Source organism: Delphinus delphis, chromosome 1, assembly GCF_949987515.2.
Source record: "Delphinus delphis chromosome 1, mDelDel1.2, whole genome shotgun sequence".
NCBI classification, from domain to species: Eukaryota; Metazoa; Chordata; class Mammalia; order Artiodactyla; family Delphinidae; genus Delphinus; species Delphinus delphis.
This window is the reverse complement of record NC_082683.1, coordinates 95,438,887-95,463,330: the sequence shown is the minus strand read 5'-3', so window position 1 is coordinate 95,463,330 and position 24,444 is coordinate 95,438,887. Positions and strand designations below refer to the sequence as shown.

The following is a 24,444-nucleotide window of genomic DNA, read 5'->3' as shown; positions in this document are numbered from 1 at the left end:
TGCGCCCTCACCACACTGAGGCCTGCCCGGTGCGGCCCGCAGGGCTTGATGCCCTGGGTGCATGTGGCTTTGTCCTTTCCTTTTGGTGATGGCAAACGAGGGGCAGGTCCCCCAAGAGTCCCTTTCCTCCCAGAGGCACAGCAGATGGGAAACTGAGGAGAGGCTGGGAAAGCATCCTGGGAGGTCCTATCCTCTTTGGGGAGGGAAAGGGGAGTCAATTTCCAGCGTATAAAAAAAATTAATCCCTGAAGTCATGAAGAGTGGAGTTCCTTTTTTAAATTTCTTTTTTCCTCTTTTCTGAAAAACTTTGTCTTGGAGATGTTGGCCCCAGGGGTCCAAAGTGCAGTGAGGGGGATGGTGGGGGAGGGAGTTGGCACTAGATGGCCTTGGGTGGGGTGGGTGCCCCTCCCGGCAAGGCCCAGGCTCCTCAGATGGATGTTTCGTCGCTGCTGCAGGCAGGCAGGCAGGGGGAGCAGGGGCGGGATAAAGCACAAGACAGGAGTGGGAGCATGAGTGCAGCTGGGGAGCGTAAGGGAGCCTCAGGGTGTAGGAACCACCGGCCCAGGGTTAATGCAGGAAGTTAAAGAAGAGAAATCTGGAGAGGCAGGAAAGGAAAGTGACAGAAAAGGCAGACAGAGGGTTAGTCAGAGCAGAGGAGACAGTGGGAAGCTTTCACCAGAAGAAGGAAACAGAAAAGCAACCCCAGCTCCCCACCCTCCCTCACTTTGCCCGATGCTGGGCTGGGCTGACCCCACAGGGCGTCATGTTTGTGGGCATGTGGCCTGAAGGGACCTGGGCCACACTCTGCTGCCCACCTGAGCGGCCTGGGAGGCCTGGAGGCGGGGCCTCTGTGGGGCTGCACCCTGTCCCGCCCACCCAGCCACACTCACTCGGAGCCTGACGAGTCCTCATCCACCGTGCCTGCCTTGATGCTCATGGCGATGGGCATGACCCCGTTCAGCTGCTCCTGGAGGCTCTGCCGGGGTGGAGGGCGGGGAGGGGGCCCACCCCGGCTGCCCTCGCTGGCTGAGGAGCCCCGGGAAGACCCTGTGCCCTGCTCCAGGGGTAGCCGTAGGAGGCTGCTCTTCTCACTGATGGTGGGCAGACACTTCTTCTTGAGGATGCCTGTGGGCCAGAGGGCGGGTGCCATGAGGAGCAGGTGGAAGGAGCATGGGGCTGCCCTCGAGAGCCCTGCCAGCCACAGGCCAGTGTGAGGAGTGAGGTTGCTGATGGGGGAGCATGCAGCTGAGCATACCCCGCTCACCTTTGTGAGGTTGGGCAGAAGGGCCTGGAAGGGGACCCAGGGACCCCTCCCGAGGCAGGGCATCTCCATTCTCCCGCGGCCGCTCCTCAGAAGCCCCATTTCCACCACTGTCCTTTGCTGCGATCCCAAAGTCTCCTGGCCAGGGGGCCTTCCCGGACCCCAGGCCCCCATCTGGTGGAGAAAGGAAGTAGATGAGGCCCAGAGAAGACAGACGGCTAGGAGAGTCACCACCCTAGTCTTGCTTCCCAGGAATCCCAGCCCCTCTGCCCTCCCACTGCCCCCAAAGGCCACAACCCTGCGCTGACCCACCCTTGGGGGTACTGTGCAGGGGCAGTCTCTCTGCCCCAGGCCCCAGCAGGCTGTCCCAGCCCGGCTCTCCAGGGAAGGTGGCCTCCGCCTCTTCCTCCTCTTCCTCCTCCTCACTATCTGATGAGTGGGTAGAGGCATAGGAGCCACTCTGGTCATCTTCCAGGGACAGGTCACTGTCAGAGTCTGTGTCTGGATCTAGGAAGTGTGGGAGAGATCACAGGCAGCCCATCCGCCACTGCCCACCCTCAACAAAAGTTAGGCAGCTGTGCCTCCACCACCACTGGCCGTCAGGAGGTTCCGTCCTCACCATGCTGCTGGTCTTGACCTTCCAGGAATAGGCCACCAGGGTTCCCCAGGCCAGGGGGCCCTTGGCCAGGGTTCAGTGTGGACTCCTCCCTAAGAAGACAAGACATGCTGGAGGCATCAGCCTGGCCCCTCACCCGGTGTCCCATTCTCTTCTCTGTTCTGGGTTTTCCAGTTCCTTCCCCATGTTCCTCACTGCTTCCACTTCAAGCTGCCACCGTGTCGGCCATGGTGTGTGCTACGCAACTCCTAGCAGCCTGGCCTGGGTCTAGCATGCCCGGTGCCCTTCTCCCCTCCCCAACTGTCCCATCACCAGAGCTCACCTCAGCAAGAAGGGGATGTAGCTGGGCTGACTCTTGCCCGAGCGGCTGGCGCTGTGCAGAGAGCCTGCTGAGTCTCCGTAGGGCTGGTAAAGCCTTCCATCTGCATAGGGGCTGGGGCAGTTGTAGGACTAGGCAGGGAACAGGGAGGTCAGTACATGGGTGAGCCGGAAGGGGTGGCCCCGGGAAAGCGGAGGGACCGAGGGAGCTTGCCCTAAGTTCTCCCCGCCACATGCCCAGGACTGAAGAGAGAGGCCCCACATCTTTGCTGCCCCCATTTCAGGGCCTAGTAGTGTTGTGGCTCTGCCATAGCTGTGCCAGTTCTACGCACCCCAGGTGCCCCGGACTCGGCTGTATAGCGTCTGCTGGCAAAAGATGGCACCAGGAATTATCTCCTGAGAGCATTCTGGGAGGCACAGAAGATTTACCAAGAGGCACAAGGGATTCTCAGGTGTGGGGCATTTATGACCTGATTACCTGTCTTGGCTACTCCCTCATCTATTCTAAGCTCTGCTCCCATCCCTCCCAAGTCAAAAATCCCCCTCCCCGACCCCAGGCCCCTTCTTCCCAGGCCACACATACCATTTCACCACCCCTTCCTCCTTCCAGGAAAGGATATAAAGATGGAGAAAAAGTGGGACAAAAGCACAGCCTTTGTCCCTCCTGCCTCTTCCCCCTCAACTCCCCATGACCCCTTCACCTCCCTGACCCCGGCTCCCTCACCGAGGTCAGAGTGGACTTGGTGGTCAGAGCAGGGTCAGGGCTGGGCTTGCGGCTGCAGGCAAACTTGAGTGCTTTCCGGACCTCCTTGCTAAGCACCACATAGGAGAGGAAGATGAAGGGGCCCTGACAGGCAAGAAGCAGCAAGTGTCTAAGTGCTTATTAAGGCACCTCATACCCAAGCTTCCCACCTACAATTCCACCGGCCTCCCACAGGGCATGGGTCGGACCAGGTACCTGGATGCAATTGGAAGCAGCAAAGAGGTAGTGGAAGAGGAGGGTGTCACTGTTGACAGACAGCAGTGCCAGTAGCCACGTGGCGCTCAGCAGCAGGAGGACAGCGAAGGAGGGCCGCAGGCCCAAGCTGGGGAGGGGGCGGGCTGTGAGTCTGGCCGTGAGGCCTCCCGTGCCGATGCCCGTCCACTGCCACGGCACCCACACCCCATACTCACACAGGGCCTTTCTTCTCAAAGCCCTGCCGCTGGGCAGCACAGGACGCCCGGGCCGCCAGGATGTACAGGAAGACACTCATCTAGCAGGGGAGGGGGACGTGGGAGGGGGACCATCAGGGAACAGACAGCTTCCACCCCACCCTATGGAGGCCTCAGCAATTCCCAAAGGGGATCCTGAGGTCACACTCAGCCTGCTCGCCCCCAGCCGCTTTCCAGCACTTACCGAGACAGCAAAGGCCACGGGGCCAGCAAAACTCCAGATGAGCGTATCGTAGATGGAGAGCCAGCAGAAGTCAGGGTTCCCATAGCCTTCCGGGTCCAGGCCCACGGCTAGACCTGGTGACAGCAGCGGGGAAGGGGTGATCAGGGACTTGGAAATCAGTCAGGCGGTCAAGTGGGCTCCTAGGGCCAGGTGCAGGGGATGAAGGCTTCTGCCCACCATATGTCCATGCCGTCCTCTCCAGGATGGGGGACCCTGTCCCTGAGTCGGGGTGTCAATAGCTGAGTTAAACCAAAGGGATACTTGTGGAGAACCTGGCCTGGGCATAGGGATGTGGGCCTCTGGGCCTGGGCTGGGAGTGGGAGAAGGTGGCATGAAGATGGACTTAGGCCCTAGGGATGTAGAACCTCAAGGCCCGGGATCGGGGGTGCGGGTACCTGTGATGAAGGCGGGCACACCCCAGCCTAGCATGTAGTAGAAGCGCATGGGGCCGGCATTGACGTCGCGCACCTCGGTGAGCGCCCGGTACAGGTGCAAGGCCTCCAGCAGAGCCCAGGAAAAGGTGCAGAGGTACAGGAAGTGCAGCAGGATGGCGATGACTGTGCAGGCAAACTGAGGGCCCAGGCCGCGCCCAGTCAGTGACCAAGGCACACCCAGAGTGTGGGTCCTGCTCTCGCCAGACAGGGGAGGAGAGCCTGGGTGTTGGGAGGTGCTTCAGGGGGAGTCTGGGCCAGAGGAAGGTACCTCTAGGGTGCTGGGGAAGTAAGGGGGAGCTAGAGAGGGGGAAACTGGGGGCCAGGCACTAGGCTGGCTCAGTCACTACTGCAGGAGCAGGGATTGAGGGGGCCTCTGGGGAGGACGCGTATGGGAGCCTGAGAGGGCTGGGCACTGGGGAAGGTTTCTGCGTGAGGAGGAACATCTTACAGGGAGGTCAGCCTGGTTGATTCCCAGGAGGAAGACCAGCTGAGCTAGGCCCAGGGCGGCAGTCAGGTTCCGTTGGATGCCGTGCTGGTTGGAGCGCAGCGCACGCAGAATAGTGAGGAAGAGGAAAGTGAGCAGTAGGGCAGCCAAGGTGACCCCTAGGGCCACATAGGTCAGCGTCTTCAGTGGCAGGATCTCCCCATTCTGCAGGGTGGGTGGCAGAGAGCCAGAGGGCTTAGGAAGGGCGGGGCCTGAGCACCTAGTCCAGTGCCCTTGGCTCCCACCCCCAGCTCTGCAGCTACCCCTGGTGGGTCCAACCTCCCGCCTGGACACGTCCATGAGCACAGCGAAGCTCGTCATGTGGTTGCACTGGCAGCTGACGTGGCTCTCGTTGCGGAAGACGACTTCGCAGCCTCGGGCTGACCAGCCACCTGTGCCACTGACCCTGCGTGAGGGAGGCAGGGTCAGGAGACAAGAAGGGTGGGGTGCCCAGGGGCCTGAGCTCTCCGCCCAAAGCCTTGGGGGCAGGGCAGTGCAGGCTTACAGGATCGAATGGTTCCAGAAGACACAGATGGGCTTCGTCCGCTCCTCCGTCTCCAGCAGCCGGAACTGCACCGTGACTGGCTTGTCCAAAGCACGGGGCAGAAGCTCCTCATCGTCATGGACGCTGATGCTCACCACGGGCGTGTTGATGACAGGGCGTTTGGGAACTCTGGCGCGGGGCAGGTGGGCACACAGTCACCACGGTAGTCGCGTGACTGGAGGACGCCCCAATCACTGAGATGCCCCCAACCCCTGGGCCCTCTCTGTGCCTCACCCACCCGACCTGTCTCCCCCCGACTCGTCTCCCCAGCCGCTCACCTCAGGCTGCGCTTGTCTGGGTCGTAGTTATGGGGCAGTAGCCCAGCCAGGGTGCGGTAGATGATGACACTGGCCACCGCCTCACCCTGACTCAGCTCCGGGTGCCGCCGCTGACGCCGTGCCAGCTCCTCTGGCTCCTGGGCCTCTCCAAGGCCCGCAGGCCTGACCATGGGGGGCGTTTCTGGGATGGGGACACTGTCCACTCAGCTGGGTCCTGCGCAGATGCCCTGGCCTGGCCCCTGACCCACCCCTTGGCCCCCACTGACCTCTGAAGACGGACTCAGGCAGAATGACCGTTGTCTCAAGGTCCGGGGGCCGCTCCCCTCTCAGCGCCTCGTAGCGGGGCAGCTTGGCCCCAGCGAAGTTCCCCTTGTCCAGGCGAACTACAGAGATGACTAGGGAGAGGTCACAGGTCAGACCCCCGGTGAGGTGGGCAGGCCCCTGGCACGGCCGCCCTTACCAGAGACTCTCCCTGGACCCTCCCACCCTGGCAGCAGCCTCACCAATGTTGGGCGTGACGATGGTGAAGGGGCTTAGGTAGGTGTGCCGCATGTTCTGGGCCAGGGCACTGGCGTAGGCCTCATAGTGCTGGAGCAGCCAGGCGGTGCCACCCTCTGTCTGCTGGATCAGCTCCCAGTGCCGCTTGTTGGCTGCATCCAGGAGGGCGCTGCCCACCTGCAGCAGATTCTGGGGGAGGGCACGGTCTCGGTGGGCTGTGCCTGAAGCCTCAGTCCTCGTCCCCAGCACCAGGCCCCAGCCTGTACCTAGACCAGCCTTGGCTCGCCCCCCCACCATGCCCCTCCCTCTAACCCTTCCTCCTTAGTCTCTAAGAGCTTCCCACACAGATGTTATTAGATGCTGGTTCCTCCCTGTCCTGGCACGATGGGCAGGGCCTCTCCTCCGAGAAGCCTGATCAGACCAGGCCCCAGTACAAACGTTATTTTCTATGGGCGCCTTGCTATGAGAAGGGTTGGGAAGAGGTGCTCTAAGTTACCCATATGCTGGGCCATGGCTCAGAGGGTCTCATGGGGGCCTCATGCCGGCTGAGAGCTCCCCAAAGGCAGGGGTGGGGAGTGCCCCCCATTTTGCCCCCAGGTGGCCAGGAGCAGGCTCACTCACCGTGACCTCCACCCACCCAGCCATTCCTGCCCCCTCCAAGCCCCACCTCGGTGAAGTGCACATCCTGTGTGGCGGACAACCCGAAGCCTCGCTGGGTGCTCTCGTGGGCCAGTAGCCGAGCGGCCAGCTGGTAGGCCACCTTGACGTCACTGCCGAAGTAGCCAGCCGTGTGTTGGGTAGCGTTACGCAGAAGCAGGGCCAGCCGCTGGGAGCGCCCCGAGTCCAGGCCTGACTCGTTTCGCTGCAGCCGCTCAGCCTGGGACCAAGATAGGCTGGGGGGTCAGCACAGGAGTGAGGTACCCAGAGAGTAGAACTGGAACTCTAGAGTAAAAGGACTCAGGAAAGGGGAGAAATGGCCTCCAGGTGGGGGCCCTGGGAGACAGGAGCTGGAATTCCAGAGTCCCCTTTCTCAAAGCTGGGGAGGCAGGCAGGTCATACTGGGCCAGGGCAGGGGGCAGGGGTAAGGAGATGGAGATGAGCAGTTCCACTTACAAAGCCCTTCAGCTCTGAGAAGGTGACTGATGTGCAGTTGAAGAGGTTTGGGGGGAGCCACCCTCTGTGCTCGTCACAGTGGCGCACAGCAGTCCCTGGGGGAAGGCAGCCAGGAGGGCAGGCCTCAGGGGGAGACACAGGAGGCTGCCGAGACCTGGCTGAGTTCTGCTGGGGGGCAGCCCCTCATGGACCAGAGGCAGGAGACAACCAAACAAGGGCCCTGCCATCCTGTACTGCAGGTGAAAACAGGGAGACGCGTGTGGAGAACACCGGAGCCAAAACCTCTGTAGGATCAGCCCAAAAAAGGGCTACAGGGGCACACGTGGTCCTGCAGTACACGTGGTCCTGTGGCACATGTGGTCCCTTTGAGCCACCAGACGTGGCTGTCCCTCTCCAGCCACCACCTTGAGCTCCTTGCCACTCACTCTCTACTTCTGAACTCTGGTCATCGTCAATCCAAGGACCAGCGCCAGCCCCCATCCTGCGGCTGGGTCGCCTGGGACAGCACCTCACCTCCCCTACTCCCCAGACCATCTTTCTAGTGGCATAACTCCAGCACTAGGTGGTGAGCTGAGGACGGGAACCCTGTGTGACTCATCTTTGAATCTCTAGCACCCAGCCCTGTGCCATGCACACTGCAGGTTTTTTAGCACTTTTGTTAGGAGTCCAAGATATAGGCACCTTTCATGTAGGCAACCTTGGGAGCAGGGGAACAGTGAGCCAAGGAAGCATGGGATATGGAGTCCCCAGGACCTGGAGGCTGGAAAGTGGGGTCCTATGATCAGTAGCCAGGGGCTCCCCACCCTCACCCCACTGATGAAAGGCCAAGTCCTCAGTCTCACATTCTGGGCCTCCAGCACCTACCAAAGGAGCCTTTGGGGCAGGGGGCAGCAGCAGGCAGCCCGAAGCGGGTACGGGGCCACCAGATCCCAGCCTCGATGGCCCGTGGGCAGCTGTCATAATTCACTGCAGGGAAGCACACACCGTCACTCAGGAGCAACTGTCCCCCTACAGCTCTGGCCAGGCTCCCCAGCCCTCCCTGTGCAGCCTCAGGCCTGCAACCAGCCCCTGCTCCTGGCCTCCCTGGGACACCAGGGCCTGGCACACAGCAGGGAGGGCCACCCATCTACCGCAAGAGCCCTACCTTCACAGCCGTTGGTGGTGACCTCAGCAAAAGGGTTGTCACAGCGATCACACTGGCGCCCAATGACACCTGGCTTGCATGGACACTGGCCATCCTCAGGGTCACAGACTCGGGACAGAGAGCCCGTGGGGTAGCAGTCACACAGCAGGCAGGCGGGGCTGCCAGGGGGCCGGTAGTGGTTCTCCTGGGAGGGGAGAGGGAGGATGGGGTCACTGGCTCAGGCTCTCTTCCCTGGATGCTCATGGATCCTTCACTGTGGCCCCTCTGGAGAGAGGCTCCCTGACCTCAGGTCCCCACCAAGAACGGTACATTCAAAATATGTAACAACTGGTAATGTTTTGGAGTTTAATCCATCAATGAGACACCAATCAGAACAGGCTGCAAACAACCAGTATAGCTGACCCAGAGCTCACTGGTTAAGTATAGATCCTGGACGCCCCACACCCCAGACACACGAGGACAAACAGCCCCTTGCCCGCCCTAGTGGAGCAAAGGCACATAAGCCCTCAGCTCTCTGCAGAGTCTTCCTTCATTGTCCCCCCCAAGGGCCCAGGAGGTACAGAACAGAGGCCAAGGCAGCCGCTATGGAGGCCTAGGCCGGGGCTGGCACCTTGCAGTGGCACTCGCCGCTTGTCTTGTTGCAATCCGGATCGAAGCCTTTGCTGACGTCACAGTTGCATGGGCCGCATGTGGGGTGTCCCCACCAGCCTCGGGGGCAAGGCTGGTCAATCCTGCAGAGGAGGACCAGGCAGACATGGGCTCCCTCTGCCACCCGTCTGGCGTAGCCATGTGTGGCCCTTCTGAGCCCGGCTGTGGCTCAGCCAGGTTCTCAGTGCTCGGAGGGACACAGCAGACACAGGCAGTGCCACTGGGACCTGCTGCTGCCTGCAGTGGTCCACTTACCTGGTCTCACAGTATGGCCCAAGGTAATTTTGGGGACACTCGCAGATATAGCCATGGGGGTCACTGGGCTTTCGGGTACACACGGACTGATGCTCACATGGGTTCAGGTCACACACGTTAGTACAGTTGTCACCATAGTAACCTGGGACCAGAAGGACAGGAGAGGCTCAATCCCCACCTTCCCCTAGCACTTTCTTCAAACCTGCCTTCATCCATCCCCTTCTACCCTGAGCAGCTATACCAGCTGGCTCTGGCTTTGTAGTGCAGGAGGAGAGGCTCAGAGAGGTGATGTGACTAGCCCCAGGTCACACGGCAGAGGCAGAGTGAACCGTCGCCGCCCCGCACTTGCTAACCTGCCCCATTTCCCTGGATCCCTGGCATACCTGGATCGCAGCTGCAGGAATAGCTGTCCCAGTCGTCACTGCAATAGCTGTTGGCAGGACATGGGTTCGAGTCACAGGGGTCTGGCAGGCTACAGCCTGGCTCCACATTGATGCTTTCCCCACGGCTGGGATCCAGACTGCTAATACCCTCGGACGTCTCGCTTACCCGAACACCCTGGGATGGACAAGGTAGTGTTGGTCCTTTGTGGAGCGGGCCTCCAGCCTCCAGCTATTGGAGATGAGAAGGCAGGGCAGGAGGCTTACCTGCAAACAGCCCCGGAAGCCACGGACCACACCACTGGCCGGCCCAGGCACTCCCCCAACGGTAATGTTGCTCAGGTGTAGCCCATGCAGCCGGGGGCCCAGGTTGCCCTCTGCCCGCTGCTGCCCGTAGTCGAAGGACAGGATGGCGTGGCCGGGGCCCCCACTGGCTCCCAGTGCCAGCTGTGCATGGTGCCAGTCGCCATCATTGGCCCGGCCTGGCTCCAGCCGGAGAGACGAGGCCTGGAGTCCGGTGCCCTCCACGCTCAGCACCACGTGGCCCTCCTGAAGCTGGCACCAGAAGAAAAGAGGGTCAGCAGACTGCCTTAATGGGCTCTTCTTCCAGCCCACTGTCTTCCTTCCTGGACCACCAAACCCATCCTGCTGCCCAGCTGAGGCCAGAGAGGAAAAGGTATTATTTCCCTTGGGCCCAAGAGATGGCAGCAGTGATCCACCAAACGAACCTAGCTGCCTTTCTTTCCAGGGAAAGGCCCCGCCCAGCCATCTTTGACCAACCCTGGCCAGGGCCCGCCTGCCCCACCCCTCTCTGCATCACCTGCAGGGTGATGGTGCTGCGCCCCCTGGTGACAGCCTGCAGCAGGACGCCGTCGGCCTGGCGTGTGCGGAACATGAGGCTGAGGTGCCAGGGCTGAGAGATGGGCAGCGAGAGGCCATGCCAGGCCACCAGGCTGCTGCCCAGGAAGCGCTGCGGGTTGGCCATTTCTGGGGAGACAGAAAAAGGCAGACTCTGAGAGGCGGAGCACCCAAGTGCCCCAGGGGGTATGATGCTCAGCAGGGGCGGCTCCCTGGGAGGCAGGGCACTGTCCCTCCTAGTGCCCACTCTCCACGGCAGCCCCGCCCCCCCAGAGCATTCACCTGCCCTGGGCCCGCACCACACTGTGCCCAGGCCTGCCTCTGACTGGGCCCTTTGTCTCCCGTGCTACCCTCTCAAGGCTCTGCCCAGACACGCTTTTCTACCCACAGCCCAGCTCAGCTGGGCCCTGCCCAGTGCCTGCCCGGACCCTGCCAGTGTTCCCAGCAGTGCTGACAGCTCCCAGGCCCCGACCTCTGAGGGCTGCCCCCTACCCTGGGCACAGCTCTTGCCCCCGAAGCCCAGAGGGCACTCGCAGCTGAAGGCATCCCACTGGTTCACACAGGTGCCCCCATTGTGGCAAGTGTTGCTGTCACACACGTTCTTCTTGGCAGGGCAGCCTAGAGTGGAGAGAAGGGCGCTCAGGTGGAGGCTCCCAACAGAAAACCTGTGGCAGTGGCTGGAGGGGGCTCTGAGACCCGCCACGTGCAGGGGTCCCCGCAGCAGGCACACCCCTCCTCTCTGCGTGGGGCCCCTGGCCTCGCCCCTACCCCAGCCCCCATACCAGGCACGGTGCCGTTGTTGGCAATGAAGTCGGCCATGTCGATGTGGCGGCTGTCCACCTGCAGGTTCCTCATGCAGCCCACGAAGTGCCGGGTTCGGACAGGGAAGCTCTCGGGCAGGTCAGGCACCCCGCCCAGCAGCAGGGGCCCTGTCAGGTCCAGAGACCTGGGGGAGCGAAAATGGCTGCGACATGAGGGAGAGTGGGGTGCTTCCGGCTCTTCCTCCTCCCTGAGCCCTGCCGCCAGGCCAGGAGCCCAAGGGGCCCTGCAGAGCAGCCAGGGGAAGGGGAGCCTCAACCCGGAGCTGCTCTCATCTGATACCCGCCCCTCCCCAGACCGCTGCACGAGGCCCGGCTCTAGTCCCCCAATCTTGCCCGCTCCCGCCTCCCACCCCAGCCCCCACAGAGTGCTAAGCAGGGGCAGAGGGAAGCAAGGCGAGGGATGACCCCCGTCTGAACTGGTCCCCATTTCAGGGCCCCCAAAGGGCCCCCTACAACCCTCCCTCCCTGACTGGCCCACACCTCACCGCAGCCCCAGCCCTCTCCCCTGCTTACTTCTTGCTGCCACCCTGGGTGCCCTGGGCAGCGCAGGAGTAGTTGCCCAGCACAGCTCCAAAGTGCAGGGCCACCCCTGTGTCACAGCCATCCACGGTCACCACGGCCACCTTCTGCTCGGATGGGCCCTGCGGGAGCCCTGTCTGACCCAACAGCGGCTGTGGACAGGGAAGGGCAGAGATGGGAAAGAGTGGGCAAGAGCCACTCAGGTCACGGGCCAGGCACTAACTCACCCCCTGTGTGTACACCCTCCCCCACATATACAAACACACATGCACACTGATGTGTGCTCACAGGACTTACGCACTTTACCTTCCTCAGCGTCTACTCAAGTTTCTGCCTACTAGAACAGGAAAGATCTATACCACCCAGCGGAATGGGAATACCCAGCAAGGTGGTAAGTTCCACCCCTCCCTTCCCCCATTTCAGCCAGAAGTGCCATGACCAGCCCCTGGGGAGGCAGCGCCACCCAGGTCTAGGTGAGCTCCTGAGCCAATGACAGAACCCTCCAGCTCCTTGACCGCCTCCCACACCCACCTTATTGTAGTACTTCAGCTGCACTGTGTGCCACTGGCCGTCACTGACCCCTCCGGACACGAACGGGGACACGGTGGTGGTCGACTCCCCTGGGGAAAGGACCCAGGTGAGCTGGGACACCAGATGAGGGCTGGGAATGGGGAGGGGATGCTCATGGTTGGGCTGGGCCCAGATCTGGCTGGGAGAGTGTGTGCCTTGGGGTCAAGGGCCGAGAGACACGGGGCCTCTAGGAGATGGGCAAGGACATGGGGCAAGCGGGATCACCTGCAGAGAAGGTGAGCTGGACCTGCTCCTGGATCACCTCGAGGGCCACAAAGTCATGCTTCTCGTTGAAGCGCCCATTGTACAACAGCAGCCCATCACGCTCCTTGGTGGCAAACCTGAGTAGGAGTGGGCGATGGGGGCATGCAATGGGGCACCCACCTGGATGCCAGCACCCCAGCCACCTAACCAGCCCTGATCCTACTCAGGACTCTCTAGAGGGCTGACTCCTTGGCCGAGGCTATGGGCCATGTGGCTAGAGTGTGGAAGATGAGCCCAAACCAGGACCAGAAGCAGAACCTTGGCATCCTAGCTCCCACCCTTGAGGGTGGGGTGGGAGGAGCGTAGACGGCCCTGGTGGGTGAAGGAGGCCTGCTGGCCAACTGCACAGGCAATTCCAAGTGCAGACCTGGCTCTGCCAACAACCTCTTCTGGGCACTTTTGCTGCCTGACTTCCCACCTCGTCCGCAGAACAGGAGGCACCAGACTCCCCCCCGGCCCCTACCCCCAGCACCCAGGAACTCACGAGAGGGCCAGGGTGAAGTGGAAGCGCTGGCGTAGGCCCCGGAAGGTGATGAAGGAGCGGGCGGGGAAGCTGCGCGTGGTCACCTGGCAGAAGGGCTTCTCAAAGTCTCCGGATGGGCAGTCGCACTTGAAGCCGCCCACCAGCAGGTTGACACAGGTGCCCCCATTCTTGCAGACACCCGGGGTGCAACGGCCTGAGCGGGCACTCACCTCACAGTGCTCACCTGGGCAAGAGGTAAGGCAGGTGAGCACCAAGTGCCTGGGGAACTGGGACTCCTTTGCATCCAGTGATCCCTCCATGGTCTCCTGTGACCCCCATAATACCCCCAAACTCTCCCAGGCATCCCCACTTCCTCTCATGTGCAAACTCAGCCATTCTATGCTGTGCGTGGCGCACTGGGCTGTTCTCACCACAATCCCATATACGGCTGTCCTGCGAGTTCCCTGAGGCTCCCAGTCCCTTCCATAGCCCTGTTTGGACCTCGAGAGCACAGGCCCACGAGGTTGCTATTATAAGGGCCAGGTCCTAGCGGCCTTTGGTGTCAGGGCTACCACGCAAGCTTAGGGGTGTTCCGGCCCCTTCAGGGGTGAATGCGCATGGAGGGAAGGGCCTGCAGGACAGCATGAGGGCTGCTGCCAACCCCTGCTTCCTCCCTCCCTCCCACTGCTGCTTTTGTCCCTGTCAGGCACCAAGATCAGTTTCCCTCCCTGGGGATAAGACCAGGCTTCCACTTGGATTTGTCGGAGTTATGGGATGGTGTGGGCAGGAAGCTGGGGACTTTCCAGAAATGGGGCAGGGAACTCCCACCCTGAGCCCTGGGGTCCAGACTGAGGACCTCTGTGCACTTGGGAGATGCTGACAGAGTAGGGAACTGAGCCCTGGGAGCAGACCAGGATTCAATGGAGGAGATGAAAATTCCAACAATATCAGATGGAAAAATCCACCCTTTTCTCTCCCTCCCCATTCCCAGATTCTAGAGATAGGTTCTCAGCTCCAGTGCCTAGTGACAGGCTCTAGTTTCCATGGAAACTGTTGTTCGCCTACTCTAAGCACCCCCCTACCCCATCCTCCTGGACAAAGACTTCCCTCCCCTCCCCCAAGCCCACCCCTCTGCTCCCCACCCGCCCCTCCACCCACAGTAGCAGCTGAGAGGAGTCAAGTCTGGCAAGTTCTGGGCAGGAAGATGCAGCAGGGGTGGCAGTGGGGCTTGCCTACCACTGCTGGCAGAGCCAGTGGGCATAGCTCTGGAGGAGAGGGAGCAAGCCCTAAGGCATCTGGGAAGGAAGGGCCCATGGAGGAGAGAAGGGGTGTCCTGAGGAAAAACAGGAGCCTGCAGGGAGGGGTCAGGAGCACAAAGCAGAGGCAGTGAGCATCCCAGGGAGAGGCTTGGGACAAGATGTGTAAAGACCCCTGGAAACAGGCCAGCAGGGAGGCCTCTTGGTCAGGACGCTGTTTTACACACCTGGGCAAGGGTGGGGCTATTCTGTTCAGGGTCACACACAGGTGCAATAATCTGAAAACCACTATCCCCATACCCAAACCCTCCAGTTTCCCCAGCTCTTCTGTGCCCTCCCCTCAATACCTAGGGAAAAAAGCACTTGCTGCAGCTCAGAAAGGTAACTCACTCACCAGTGGGGAGAGATCTGGTACTAGGCCCAGCCGCATCTCTAATCCAGATGAGACCTGGAGCAAGTCACCTGATCTCAGTGTTCCCTTAAATCACAGCCAACACTTCCTACAGGCCAGGTCTTTACCCGTATTAAGTCAGTCCTCACAACCACCTTATCATGTGAATAGATTCATCATCCACTTAAAAAATACTAAGGCACAGAGAGGTTAAGTAACTTGCCCAAGGTCACCCAGCTAGTATTGTCAAAGCTGGGATACAAATGCAAGCCGCTTGGCTCTAGAGCTAGAGCTGACCTCAGTTACACCACCTGGGGGTGGGGGCGGGGTAGGTGGCCAAGAAGAAGGGGTCCCCTCTCTGCCTTCCTCAATAGGTGGTTGTGAAAGAGCAAGTGGGACTTGTGAATGGCCAGTGTACCCTGTACCTTACTCTGGAAAAGAACGAGGCCACCCCTGTCCTTAGCCTGGTTGTGCTGGCACCGCGGCGCTAGCCCCCCAGAGCCGCCCCCAGGGGTCCCCCCTCCCTCGGTGAGGGCTCACCGGTGTAGCCATCGCGGCAGAGGCAGGTGTAGCCGCCCTCACGGCTGCGGCAGCGGCCGTGGGAGCCGCAGGGCCGCGAGTAGCAGAGGTCCACCTCCGTCTCGCAGTAGTCGCCCGTGAAGCCAGGCGGGCAGCGGCAGCGCAGCCCCCCGACTGGGTGAATGGGCCGGAAGAGCACGGAGGAGGAGGCGATGAAGGGCGCGGAGGAGTCGAAGCGCAGCACCGACACGCAGCGCATGTAGTTCTCGCAGGGCTCGCGCAGGCAGATGTTGTCGTCGAAGGGCAGCACGCGCTGAGCCGAGATGGCCGTGAGCAGACTGCGGTTGAGGTACAGGCGCTCCTGCAGGTCCTCAGAAGGCAGGAAGGGAGGCCCGCCCCCGGGCCCTGGCGGCTGGCCCACAGACAGGCTCACATTGAGGATGTGGCCGCCCGGGGCGTCGGTGTCCCGCTGCACGTTGAAGACCACCACGTGGTCTGGGGGTGTGGCCAGCGTGGCGGCCACGGCCTGGATGAAGAGACCCAGTAGGGGCGACAGGAAGCGCTCGGGCGACATGTCCTCCAGGCGCAGCGTGATGCTGTGCGTGAGCATCTCGTCGGTAATGATGGTGACGCGCAGTGCGCACTGAGCGGTCACACTGTGCACGCCATCTGCGGAGAGGTGAGACGGTCAGCACCTGGGGAGGGCAGGGTTGCCAAGCCATAGACCTGGCCCCAGGCAGGAGCAGCCGGAGGAGGGAGTGAGTGCGGGCTGAAATCCCGCCTGCACACTCTTGCATTGCCTAGTTGCCAAGAAAGGGTCCTCTTTTCTAATTGGCATAAAGGTGCCCCAGGAGGTATGTGTACCTCACCTGAGGGAGAGTCACTCCATGACGGCTCAGCCCACATGGGCACTTAAGGGGATTGATTTTCAGAACTTCTTATTGCATACTTCCCAGAAACCCTCTGTTGTGAAGCACGGACACATCTTTTAATATTTGTGCACCTTTCCCTGCCCAAGCCACAGGTCCTGCTCCCTTATACCAGACCAGGTGCCTTCCTGCACAAGAATCTTATTTCGCCTTTTTCTTACCTTCCTACAGGGCCCAGAGTACCATGAGAGACCCACAGATATAATCCTTCTGCCCCCTCAGCCTCTATTTCTCAACACTACCATAACTCTGACCCTGGCCATGTTCCCCCTCCCCCACTGCAGTAGAGAATGGAGGGTGAACTGGGTCAGTGGGCCACCCAGTCCCCCTCCCACTGAGCCCCACGGCTGCTTGGGCTCAGGCCCGCTATCCCCATGGCAACGCCCCACACAAAGCATTTTTCCCGCCCAACTCTCTGGGCTGCAGAGGGTAGCCTGGGGGGCCCCACCCCAGGAAATCCAGCTGAGCCACCTTACGGGTGGTAGCACCACCCACTGGCCTGATGCTGTGGCGTTCTGGGGGTCAGAGATGGAAGGGCCTGGGCAGCTCTCCACCCTGAGCCCCAGACAAGAGCCCCAGTGGGCTGACCTCTCCTCCGGCCCTAGGGCCTCTGGCTACTCATCGCCCACTTGGCTAACCGCATTATAGCCGAGTGCCTGCCACACCCCCAGGCCACACACTCACCTATAAACAGCTAAGTACTAACACTCTGGCTTCTCACTCCACCTACACACCCTAAGCCCCGAAATACCATATACACCTGAATGCACAAATACATGGCAATGGATTTTATTTAGCTCAAAATGAAAGCTGGAGGCCAAGGGGAGAGGGAAATGGCTTGGCAGGGCTATAAAGGATATTCATCTTTTTTATTTACTACAATGTCCTACGCATAGTAGGTGTTCAGTAAGATGTTCATGAGAATTTATTTGGTCTCCATAATGAAGAAAGGGTCTTTAAAACACAGCAGGAGGGGCCCGGGTAGCTATTAAAAAGGACACCCTAGCAGGAATGGGACAGGAGTTGGTATTTCAGGGGTGGGGTGGGAGTAGGAAAGGGATCTGGGAACAGATCCTGCTTCTGTGTCACAGCGACTTGAGGTGGCTAACTGCACTGGCGGCTGGGAAGGCTAAAGCCAGACACCCATCTCAGCCATGTCCTCGGCCCACTGCCCGCCTGCCCTCCAGCCGCATTGCTTGAGAATGCAAGGCCCGCCTGCTCTCACCAGCAAGCCTGTTTGTCATCACTCACTTGCTCCTCCTTCTCTTGACTTGCTGCTACTGAACAAGCTGTTCCTTCCTACCTGGCCTATCCAGACACCAGCCCACAGCCCTCCTGGTTTTCTAACCCGCTCTAAACTCACCTTTTCCAGGAAGCCTGCCCAGATTTATGACCTCAGGCTCTACTGTTCTCCCGCTTTCAGACCCCCCTGCACTTAGTTATGGAGCTGGCACAGGGCTCTTGTGTACCTGGTGCCGTTATTCCTTGGTGGCATAGTCCCTCCGGGCAGAATGCAGCCCAAGAATCCACACAGAGTACTTCTAACTAATCAGGGAGGGGAGGGGGCAGTCAAGAGAAACCTCGCCACCACTCAGCCCTGGGAACAAGCACTCCTCCCTATGTCCCCCCTCCGTCATCCCAGGCTCCGCCTGCGCCCCTTGCCCAGTGTGTCTCTGTTGCTTCCCATCTGGTCCACCATCTGTGGCCACCTGCCCCCTCCGCTATTTTCCCCCATCCCAGCAGTCAACCTACTGCTCTTTGCTGCTTCTTTGTTCCTCTCTCCTGCCTTGACCTGGGTCACCCCTCAGGTGCAAAAGGTAACGGTGGAAACAGGGGTGGGGGGTTGCATTACCTGAGCCATCCTCCTGGGAAGGAAAGGGGTGGGATGGGCCCTGACTCCAGGAAACCCCACCTGTGTCTAGAACCCAACCTGCCACACCTGGAAAAGTGCCAAGTCCCAGACTGGGGCAGAATCAGACTCCAAGCCCCTCTTCCCCTGGCAGATGTGCCAGTGGGAGTTGTAGGCCTGGAGGGGGTCTGCCACTCTGGGGAATGACCAGGCCATGGACAGGAGCTCCTGTGTGTCCTAGCAGGGTAAGGAAGAGGCAAGGAGAATTCAGGCTTCAGGGGAGCCATCCGGCCCAAGCTGGGGCAGCTGCAGCCACAGGGAACAAGAGAGGGGGAAATCAGAGAGGCATAAACACAGAGACCAAACAGGGGCAGACAAAGGCCCAGGAAAAGAGCCAGCAGTGGAGAAAGTGGGAAAGCAGGAGAGAGTCACACAGGAGATGGGGAGAGGGCAATGGAGGGGGCCGTGCAGAAGGGCCCCCAGGGGCAGAGGCGGGAAAGAAAGAAGAGACAAAGAACAAGAGAAGGAAAACAAAGGGGCAGTAGGAGTCAATCCCCCTCACCCCAGCCTCCCTGAACTTTGGGGTTGCCGTGGTGACTGCCTCCAAGGGTCAGGGCTGAGGGGAGAGGGTGGGGCTAGGGCTGGAGGGTCAGCCGAGGCCTCCCCCTCTATTCTAGGGGAGCTGAGGTCTGGGGCTCTCCTCTGGTAGGAGCACGAAGGCTGGGTGGAGCCTCTGCCCATCCCTCCATCACCTAGGGCGGACTGGGGATGGACAGGAGGGAGAGGCCCTTCCTCTCCACTCCTTCCCCCTGCCTCCCAGCACAGAGAAGGACAAGATAGGGGAGCTCCAGCTCCCACTTACTCCTCCTGGAGAGGAACTGAGGCTTCAAGATGCACAGAGCCTTGTCCGTGACCTCTAAAAGCTCATGTGCCCTGGCTCTGATGGCCACCTGAGGAGTGGGGAGGGGAGTCATGAGTCCCCGGAAGGACCATGAGTGGAGGGGGTGGGGAGCTGAAGCCACACCCTGTGTCTTGCACGCCTCTCACTCCCATCCTGGCCCAGACTCCCCAGGGTGGAAGTGAGGCCCGGCAGGCTCTTCTCTTTCTCCCCTCCCTGATGTGTCTGGAGTGAGGGTACCCTGACCCACCCATCCCCAGGGCACAGCTAACAGTGAGCCCTCATGAGGGTCCCAGTTGTTCCCAGGCTTGGGGAAGGGGTTCAGCAACCTGGGGCTGGCCCCCTCCTTGCTGCTGCTGCTGCTGCCCACTCCCTGCAGCTGACAGAAGAGACAGGATGTCGTCCCCACCCCAACTCTCCTCCCCCAGCCCTTCTGTCCAGGGAGTCTGCAGGCTGAGCGCTTGGCCAAGCAGCTGGAATGCCCGGCCTAGGTCCCGGCCAGGCTCCCATGCCCCAGGATTCTGTTCTCTCACCACTGGATCAGGGGGCTGTGCCCTCAGAGGCCACCAATCCCCTGGCCCATTGCGGTCCCCACACCCCATCCCCTGAGCCCAGGCTCTCACGGCCTGCGGGGAAGGCCTGGCGTCTGAGAACAGCCAGCCCGTGGGGCAGCAAGGGGACCCAGAAGGCTGCAGCCTGCCCCGGGCTTGCAGCCCCTCCCCCAAGCCGGACCCCGAACCACAACCTCTGACAGTGGGGTCTGTTTGGACAGAGACAATGAGCTGTGGCCTCACTTCCTGTGGGAGCTCTGAAGGGGGAGCCGGGCCAGGCTCTTTCTGCCTGGAGGGAAAAGAATGTCCTAGACAAAGTCCCCCTCAGCCGGTCTGCGGCTCAGCCGGGAGCCAGAAGGGGCCCGACTGCAGGGTCCTGACCCCGAAGTGGCAACCCTGTGCCCCCCGGCCTCAGCTCTGTCAGAGGCTGTATGAGATCACAGGGAGACCCCGGTGGGCGGGCGTGAAGGGGCGCTGAACCGCCGGCTCGCCTCTCCTGGCCACGGTCCTCTCCATCCCTCCCCCAGCTCTCCCGGACCCCAGTCCTCCACGCGCCTTTTTTCACAATTCTTGGCAGCCGTCACCAGGGCAGCCTCACAACGCTTCCCCACCACGTCACAGGCTGGTAGGCAGGGGGCGGCCAACCGAAGCAGCCAGGTCTTGCAGCCCGGGGCAGCGGGCAGGGCCAGCACAGCTGCCAGGATGTCTAGGGCTCCTTCCCAAGCTGCTTCTCACCCCTCAACCGCCGGGCCAGTACCGGGGACAGAGGCGGGTCAGCAGTTCCGCCTTGAATGGCTCTCCAGGCCCTCCCCCACGGGCCACCCCCATCCCCATGTCACCTGGGCCCTTCCTTACCTGACACCAGCACGCTCATGATGGCCTCCAGAGGTCGGTTGTTGTCCAGTGCCCGACTCAGCCTCAGCTCGCCCGTGGACGCGTTGAGCAGGACCAGGCTGAGTTCGTTTCCCCGCTCGAAGCTGTAAGTCAGGCTGTCGGAGATGTCAGGGTCGTGGGCAGGCACCCGGCCGATGGCACCCCCGGGGAAGCTGCTCGAGCGGTTGGTGACGTAGTTGTTGAAAAGGATCTCAAAGTTGCCCAGCACCGGTGGGTTGTCATTGCGGTCAAGCAGGCGGACGTGCACTGTAGCCCGGCTCACCAGGGGGGCCGACGTGGCCTGGATGACCAGGATGTATTCAGGCCGGTCCTCGTAGTCCAAGTCCACCAGAGCGGTCAGCTCCCCAGAGAAGATGTCGAGCTGGAAGACCTCAGGGATGTTGCCCTCCACGATCTGGTACATGATCTGGGCATTAGTGCCTTCGTCAGGGTCCGTGGCTGTGACGCGGGCCACAGCCAGCCCAATGGGGCTGTTCTCTTCAACAAACACATCAAACTCATCCTGCTCAAAAACAGGTGGATTGTCGTTCACATCCAACACAGCGACCGTCACGTCCATGGGCGTGCGAGCTGGAGGCATCCCCTTGTCCACTGCATATGCCCGCAAGGCGTACTGGGCCACATTTTCACGATCCAGCCTCCGCAGTGTTCGCACAATGCCTGACGTGGACTCTACGATAAAGTCACCATCTCCATCATCGCCTCCTTGGAAGGTGTAGAAAACCCTGCCGTTAAGGCCAGAATCACGGTCAGTGGCCGAGATCTGCAGGACACTGGTGAAGGGGGGCACATCCTCATAGACACTGCCCTGGTAGGAGTCCCGCAGAAACTGAGGGGCATTGTCATTCACATCATTCACCAGGATCTCCAGGTAGGTGGTGTCAGACTTCTGGGGAATGCCATTGTCCCGGGCAGTGATAGCCAGGGTGTAGGACACCTGGTCCTCATAATCCAGCTCGGCCTGGGTGGTGACAGCACCTGTATCTGCATCGATGCGGAACTGAGGGATGCTGTCCTCCATAAAGTAGGTGATGCGGGCATTCTCACCTGTGTCCTCATCTGTGGCACTGATCAGCACCACCGTGGTGCCTGCTGGCCGGTCCTCATTAATATTCACCGTGTAGTGAGAGCTTTGAAACACGGGACGATGGGTGTTAGCGTCGGTGACGTTCACCACCACTTGTGCTGTGTCCTGTCGTGTGCCATCGGAGGCAGTAACAGCCAGCACGTACTGCCGCTCCAGCTTGTAGTCCAGCGGCAGGGCGAGGGACACCAGCCCCCCCCCACTCTGGCTGGTGATGGAGAAGCGGTTTCGGGTGTTGCCGCTGGTGATCTGGTAGGTGATGACACTGTGGGCATCACGGTCCACGGCCGACACCGTCACCACGCTGGTGCCCACGGCCGCATCCTCGTTGAGCCGCACCGTGTACTCTGGTTGGGTAAAGGTCGGGTTATTGTCATTGACATCCAGGATGGTCACGCTGACACTGGCCGAGGCAGTGAGTGCTGGGGTGCCATGGTCGCGGGCTTCTACTCCAAAGCTGTAGAAGTCAACCTCTTCCCGGTCCAGCTCAGCAGCCACGGAGATCCAGCCTGTGCCATTGTTGATGGTGAAGGGGAAGTCATGCCCGACCCCCGCAAGGCGGTATTCCAGGCGGGCATTGTCACCAGCATCAGCATCGATGGCTTGGACATGGAGAACCAGGTAGCCTAAGGGGACACTCTCCAGGACAGTAGCCTGGAAGGGGGTGCTGACGAAGATGGGAGCATTGTCATTGATATCCAGGACCTGCACTGTCACCAAGCCGGAGACGTTGGAGAGAGGGGGGCGGCCGCCATCCTGTGCTCGAACCCGTAGGGTGTATTCCTTGGTCGTCTCATAGTCAAGAGGGCTCACCACGTCCAGAGCCCCAGTCTGGGCATCTAAGTAAAACTGTCCCCGCGCATTGCCACTCATGATGCTGTAATGCACCAGGGCATTGCTGCCCTTGTCTCTATCCGAGGCTGTGACCCGGAGTACCGGAGCTCCTGGGGTCACGTCCTCCCGCACCTGGACCACATAGCGCTTCTCGCTGAACTGGGGGGCATTGTCATTATCATCCTCCACAGACAGGAAAACAGCAGCTGTGGCACTCCGTGGACCGGGGTCCCGACCCTGATCACTTGCTTCCACTGTCAACTGGTAGGATTCCACCTCTTCCCGATCCACAGGGCCACGGGTTCGTATTACCCCAGAGCGAGGGTCAATCTCAAAGACTTCAGAGGGGCTGCCCCCAGGCCCCTCCAGCAGGCGGTACAGAATATTGGCATTGGGAGGGGCGTCACCATCTGTGGCTCTGACGGTGAGCACCTCATAGCCCACCTCCAGGTTCTCCCTGAGGCTCTCCTTGTACTCCTGCTGCTCAAAAACAGGGTCGTGATCATTGGTATCAGTCACCAAGATGGTGAGCGTGGCCAGGGCACTGCGTCGGGGCATGCCGTGATCCTGCGCCGTGACTCTGAAGACATGGGTGCTCTTGGTCTCACGATCCAGCTCCTCGGCTGTGGTTACTGCACCGGTTATTGGGTCCAGGGAGAAGAAATGGTTGGAGCGGCTATCGAAGAGGGCATCCATAGTGTACTCAAGCCGGCCTGCCTCACCCTCATCTGGGTCGATGGCCCGCAGAGATGCCACAGGGGTACCTGCTGGCTGGTTCTCGGGCACTGTGGCCTGGTAGCTGGGGGGCTGAAACTGGGGGGCTGTATTCACATTCCTCTTCCGACGTCCACCCATGGACGCTTCTGCCGAGCTTTCCCCTGCCCTGAACCCTGGGGTCTGCACCAGCTTACAGGACTGGCATCTCAGCCGTGGGGCCTTTAAGCACAGGTGCTCATGGGGCAGGGCAAGTTTGCCCTGTGGGGAAAGGTGGCCTCCAACGCCCAGAAGACGACAGCTCCAGGGGCAGCCTTCGGGCGCTGGCGGCAAGGGGATGTGGGCCCCGGATTCTGGACACCAGACCCTCAGACCATCATGGTGGGGCACCAGATGGCCAGTCAGTTCCGTCCCCGCATCCCTGCAGCGGCTGGTGTAGAGCCAGAGGTTCGAGGATGAGGCTGGACAGAGCCAGCCCACGGGAGCGCAGGCCCCCGAGGAACCGCGTCCCCCGGGCCCCAGGGAACGACAGGGCCCCACCTGGTCTCCCAGTAGTGGCGGCAGCAGGAGCAGTAGCAGCGGCAGTGGTGTTGGAAGTGGGGCGCGGGCCGCCGGGCTCCGCATCTCTCCCTCTTCCCGGCCGGCCGGGTCAACGGCGGCGGCGGCGGCTCCTCCTCCCGCTCCTGCCCGCCCCGCCGCGCCTCATGCCCAGGCCAGGGCGCCAGTCCCCGGGGGCCTGCTCCTTGATGCCTCACCGGAGCCCGGGCTCCCACCGTTCCCTGAGCCGGGCCCGCGCCCCGGTCACACCGACCACCACGGGCTGGCGCCGCGCCTCCACTGGCACACCCGGCTCTCGCCACCTGCGCCCGCGGACCCCGCGCGCCCTTGGCCCTGCCGGCCCCCAGATCCTCGGAGTGTTCCTCGCTCCCGCGGGATAGCCCACCTGCTCCCGCGGAGCTGCGCACCCGGACCCCGGCCCGGCCCCGGCCGCCCCCGACGGCCCAGCGCCGCCCGCTCGTGCCCCGCGTCCCCGCCGCTGCTGCTGCTGCTGTCGCCGCGGCCCCGGGCCCAGCCCCACGCTCCCTCGCCTCCCAGGCGGGCGGGCGAGCTCTGCAAAGCAGCGGCAGCGGCGGCGGCGGCGGCGGCGGCGGCGGCAGCAGCGGCGGCTCATTACCATAGACCTGCTCGCGCGGCCGCCGCCTTAAAGTGGCGACGCCAGCCGCACCGAAGGAGGTGGGCCCCACCCAGCGCCGTCCTCCGCACCAGTGCTGCAGAATTCAAGCAGTCCAGACCCCCTTCCCCCACCCCAATCCCACCCCAGGCCTGACCCTGGGCCGATGCCACATTCCTACAACAGTCTAGAGAGGAATTAACAATCAGAAGCCAGACAGCAAATGATAATAATGGTGGCAGTACCCTAAGTATGTTTAGAGGTTTTCAAAACCTTCTGAAGGACTCTCGGAGGCCAAGTGCCCACGTCACGCCACCCAACAAGGTTGGACGCCGCTGGCTGCTGATAGGAGCCCTTGCTGCTGTCCCCTCCACAGGTCTGGGTCAGACTGAGCTAAAACGGCCCTGTTCAATAGTATAAATCCTCCCCCATATGCCCGAGAGACACCCCA

At 61.4% G+C, this 24,444-nt stretch overlaps 1 protein-coding gene across 2 annotated transcripts; it reads right to left on the bottom strand.

Moving 5' to 3' along the window:
- Positions 1 to 62: 62 nt before the first annotated feature.
- On the bottom strand, positions 63 to 23,772 carry CELSR2 (cadherin EGF LAG seven-pass G-type receptor 2). 2 transcript variants are annotated; one of them, XM_060026604.1, is made up of 34 exons: positions 20,152 to 23,772; positions 15,091 to 15,738; positions 12,925 to 13,147; positions 12,402 to 12,517; positions 12,138 to 12,226; positions 11,601 to 11,758; positions 11,049 to 11,212; positions 10,759 to 10,884; positions 10,229 to 10,395; positions 9,676 to 9,963; positions 9,412 to 9,586; positions 9,029 to 9,170; positions 8,736 to 8,856; positions 8,126 to 8,309; positions 7,846 to 7,947; positions 6,982 to 7,076; positions 6,536 to 6,745; positions 5,874 to 6,057; positions 5,637 to 5,765; positions 5,371 to 5,551; positions 5,054 to 5,221; positions 4,828 to 4,954; positions 4,513 to 4,713; positions 4,026 to 4,200; positions 3,592 to 3,704; positions 3,369 to 3,448; positions 3,154 to 3,280; positions 2,920 to 3,042; positions 2,200 to 2,327; positions 1,881 to 1,969; positions 1,574 to 1,768; positions 1,265 to 1,435; positions 891 to 1,125; positions 63 to 595 (listed from the first exon to the last, which is right to left on the bottom strand). In XM_060026604.1, exons 1-34 carry the CDS (start codon positions 23,444 to 23,446, stop codon positions 568 to 570), a joined length of 8,757 nt encoding a protein of 2,918 aa, XP_059882587.1. In that variant the 5' UTR covers positions 23,447 to 23,772; the 3' UTR covers positions 63 to 567. The 2 variants fall into 2 exon arrangements, with proteins under 2 accessions (XP_059882587.1, XP_059882597.1); XM_060026614.1 differs by having other exon boundaries at positions 63 to 449.
- Positions 23,773 to 24,444: the final 672 nt, after the last annotated feature.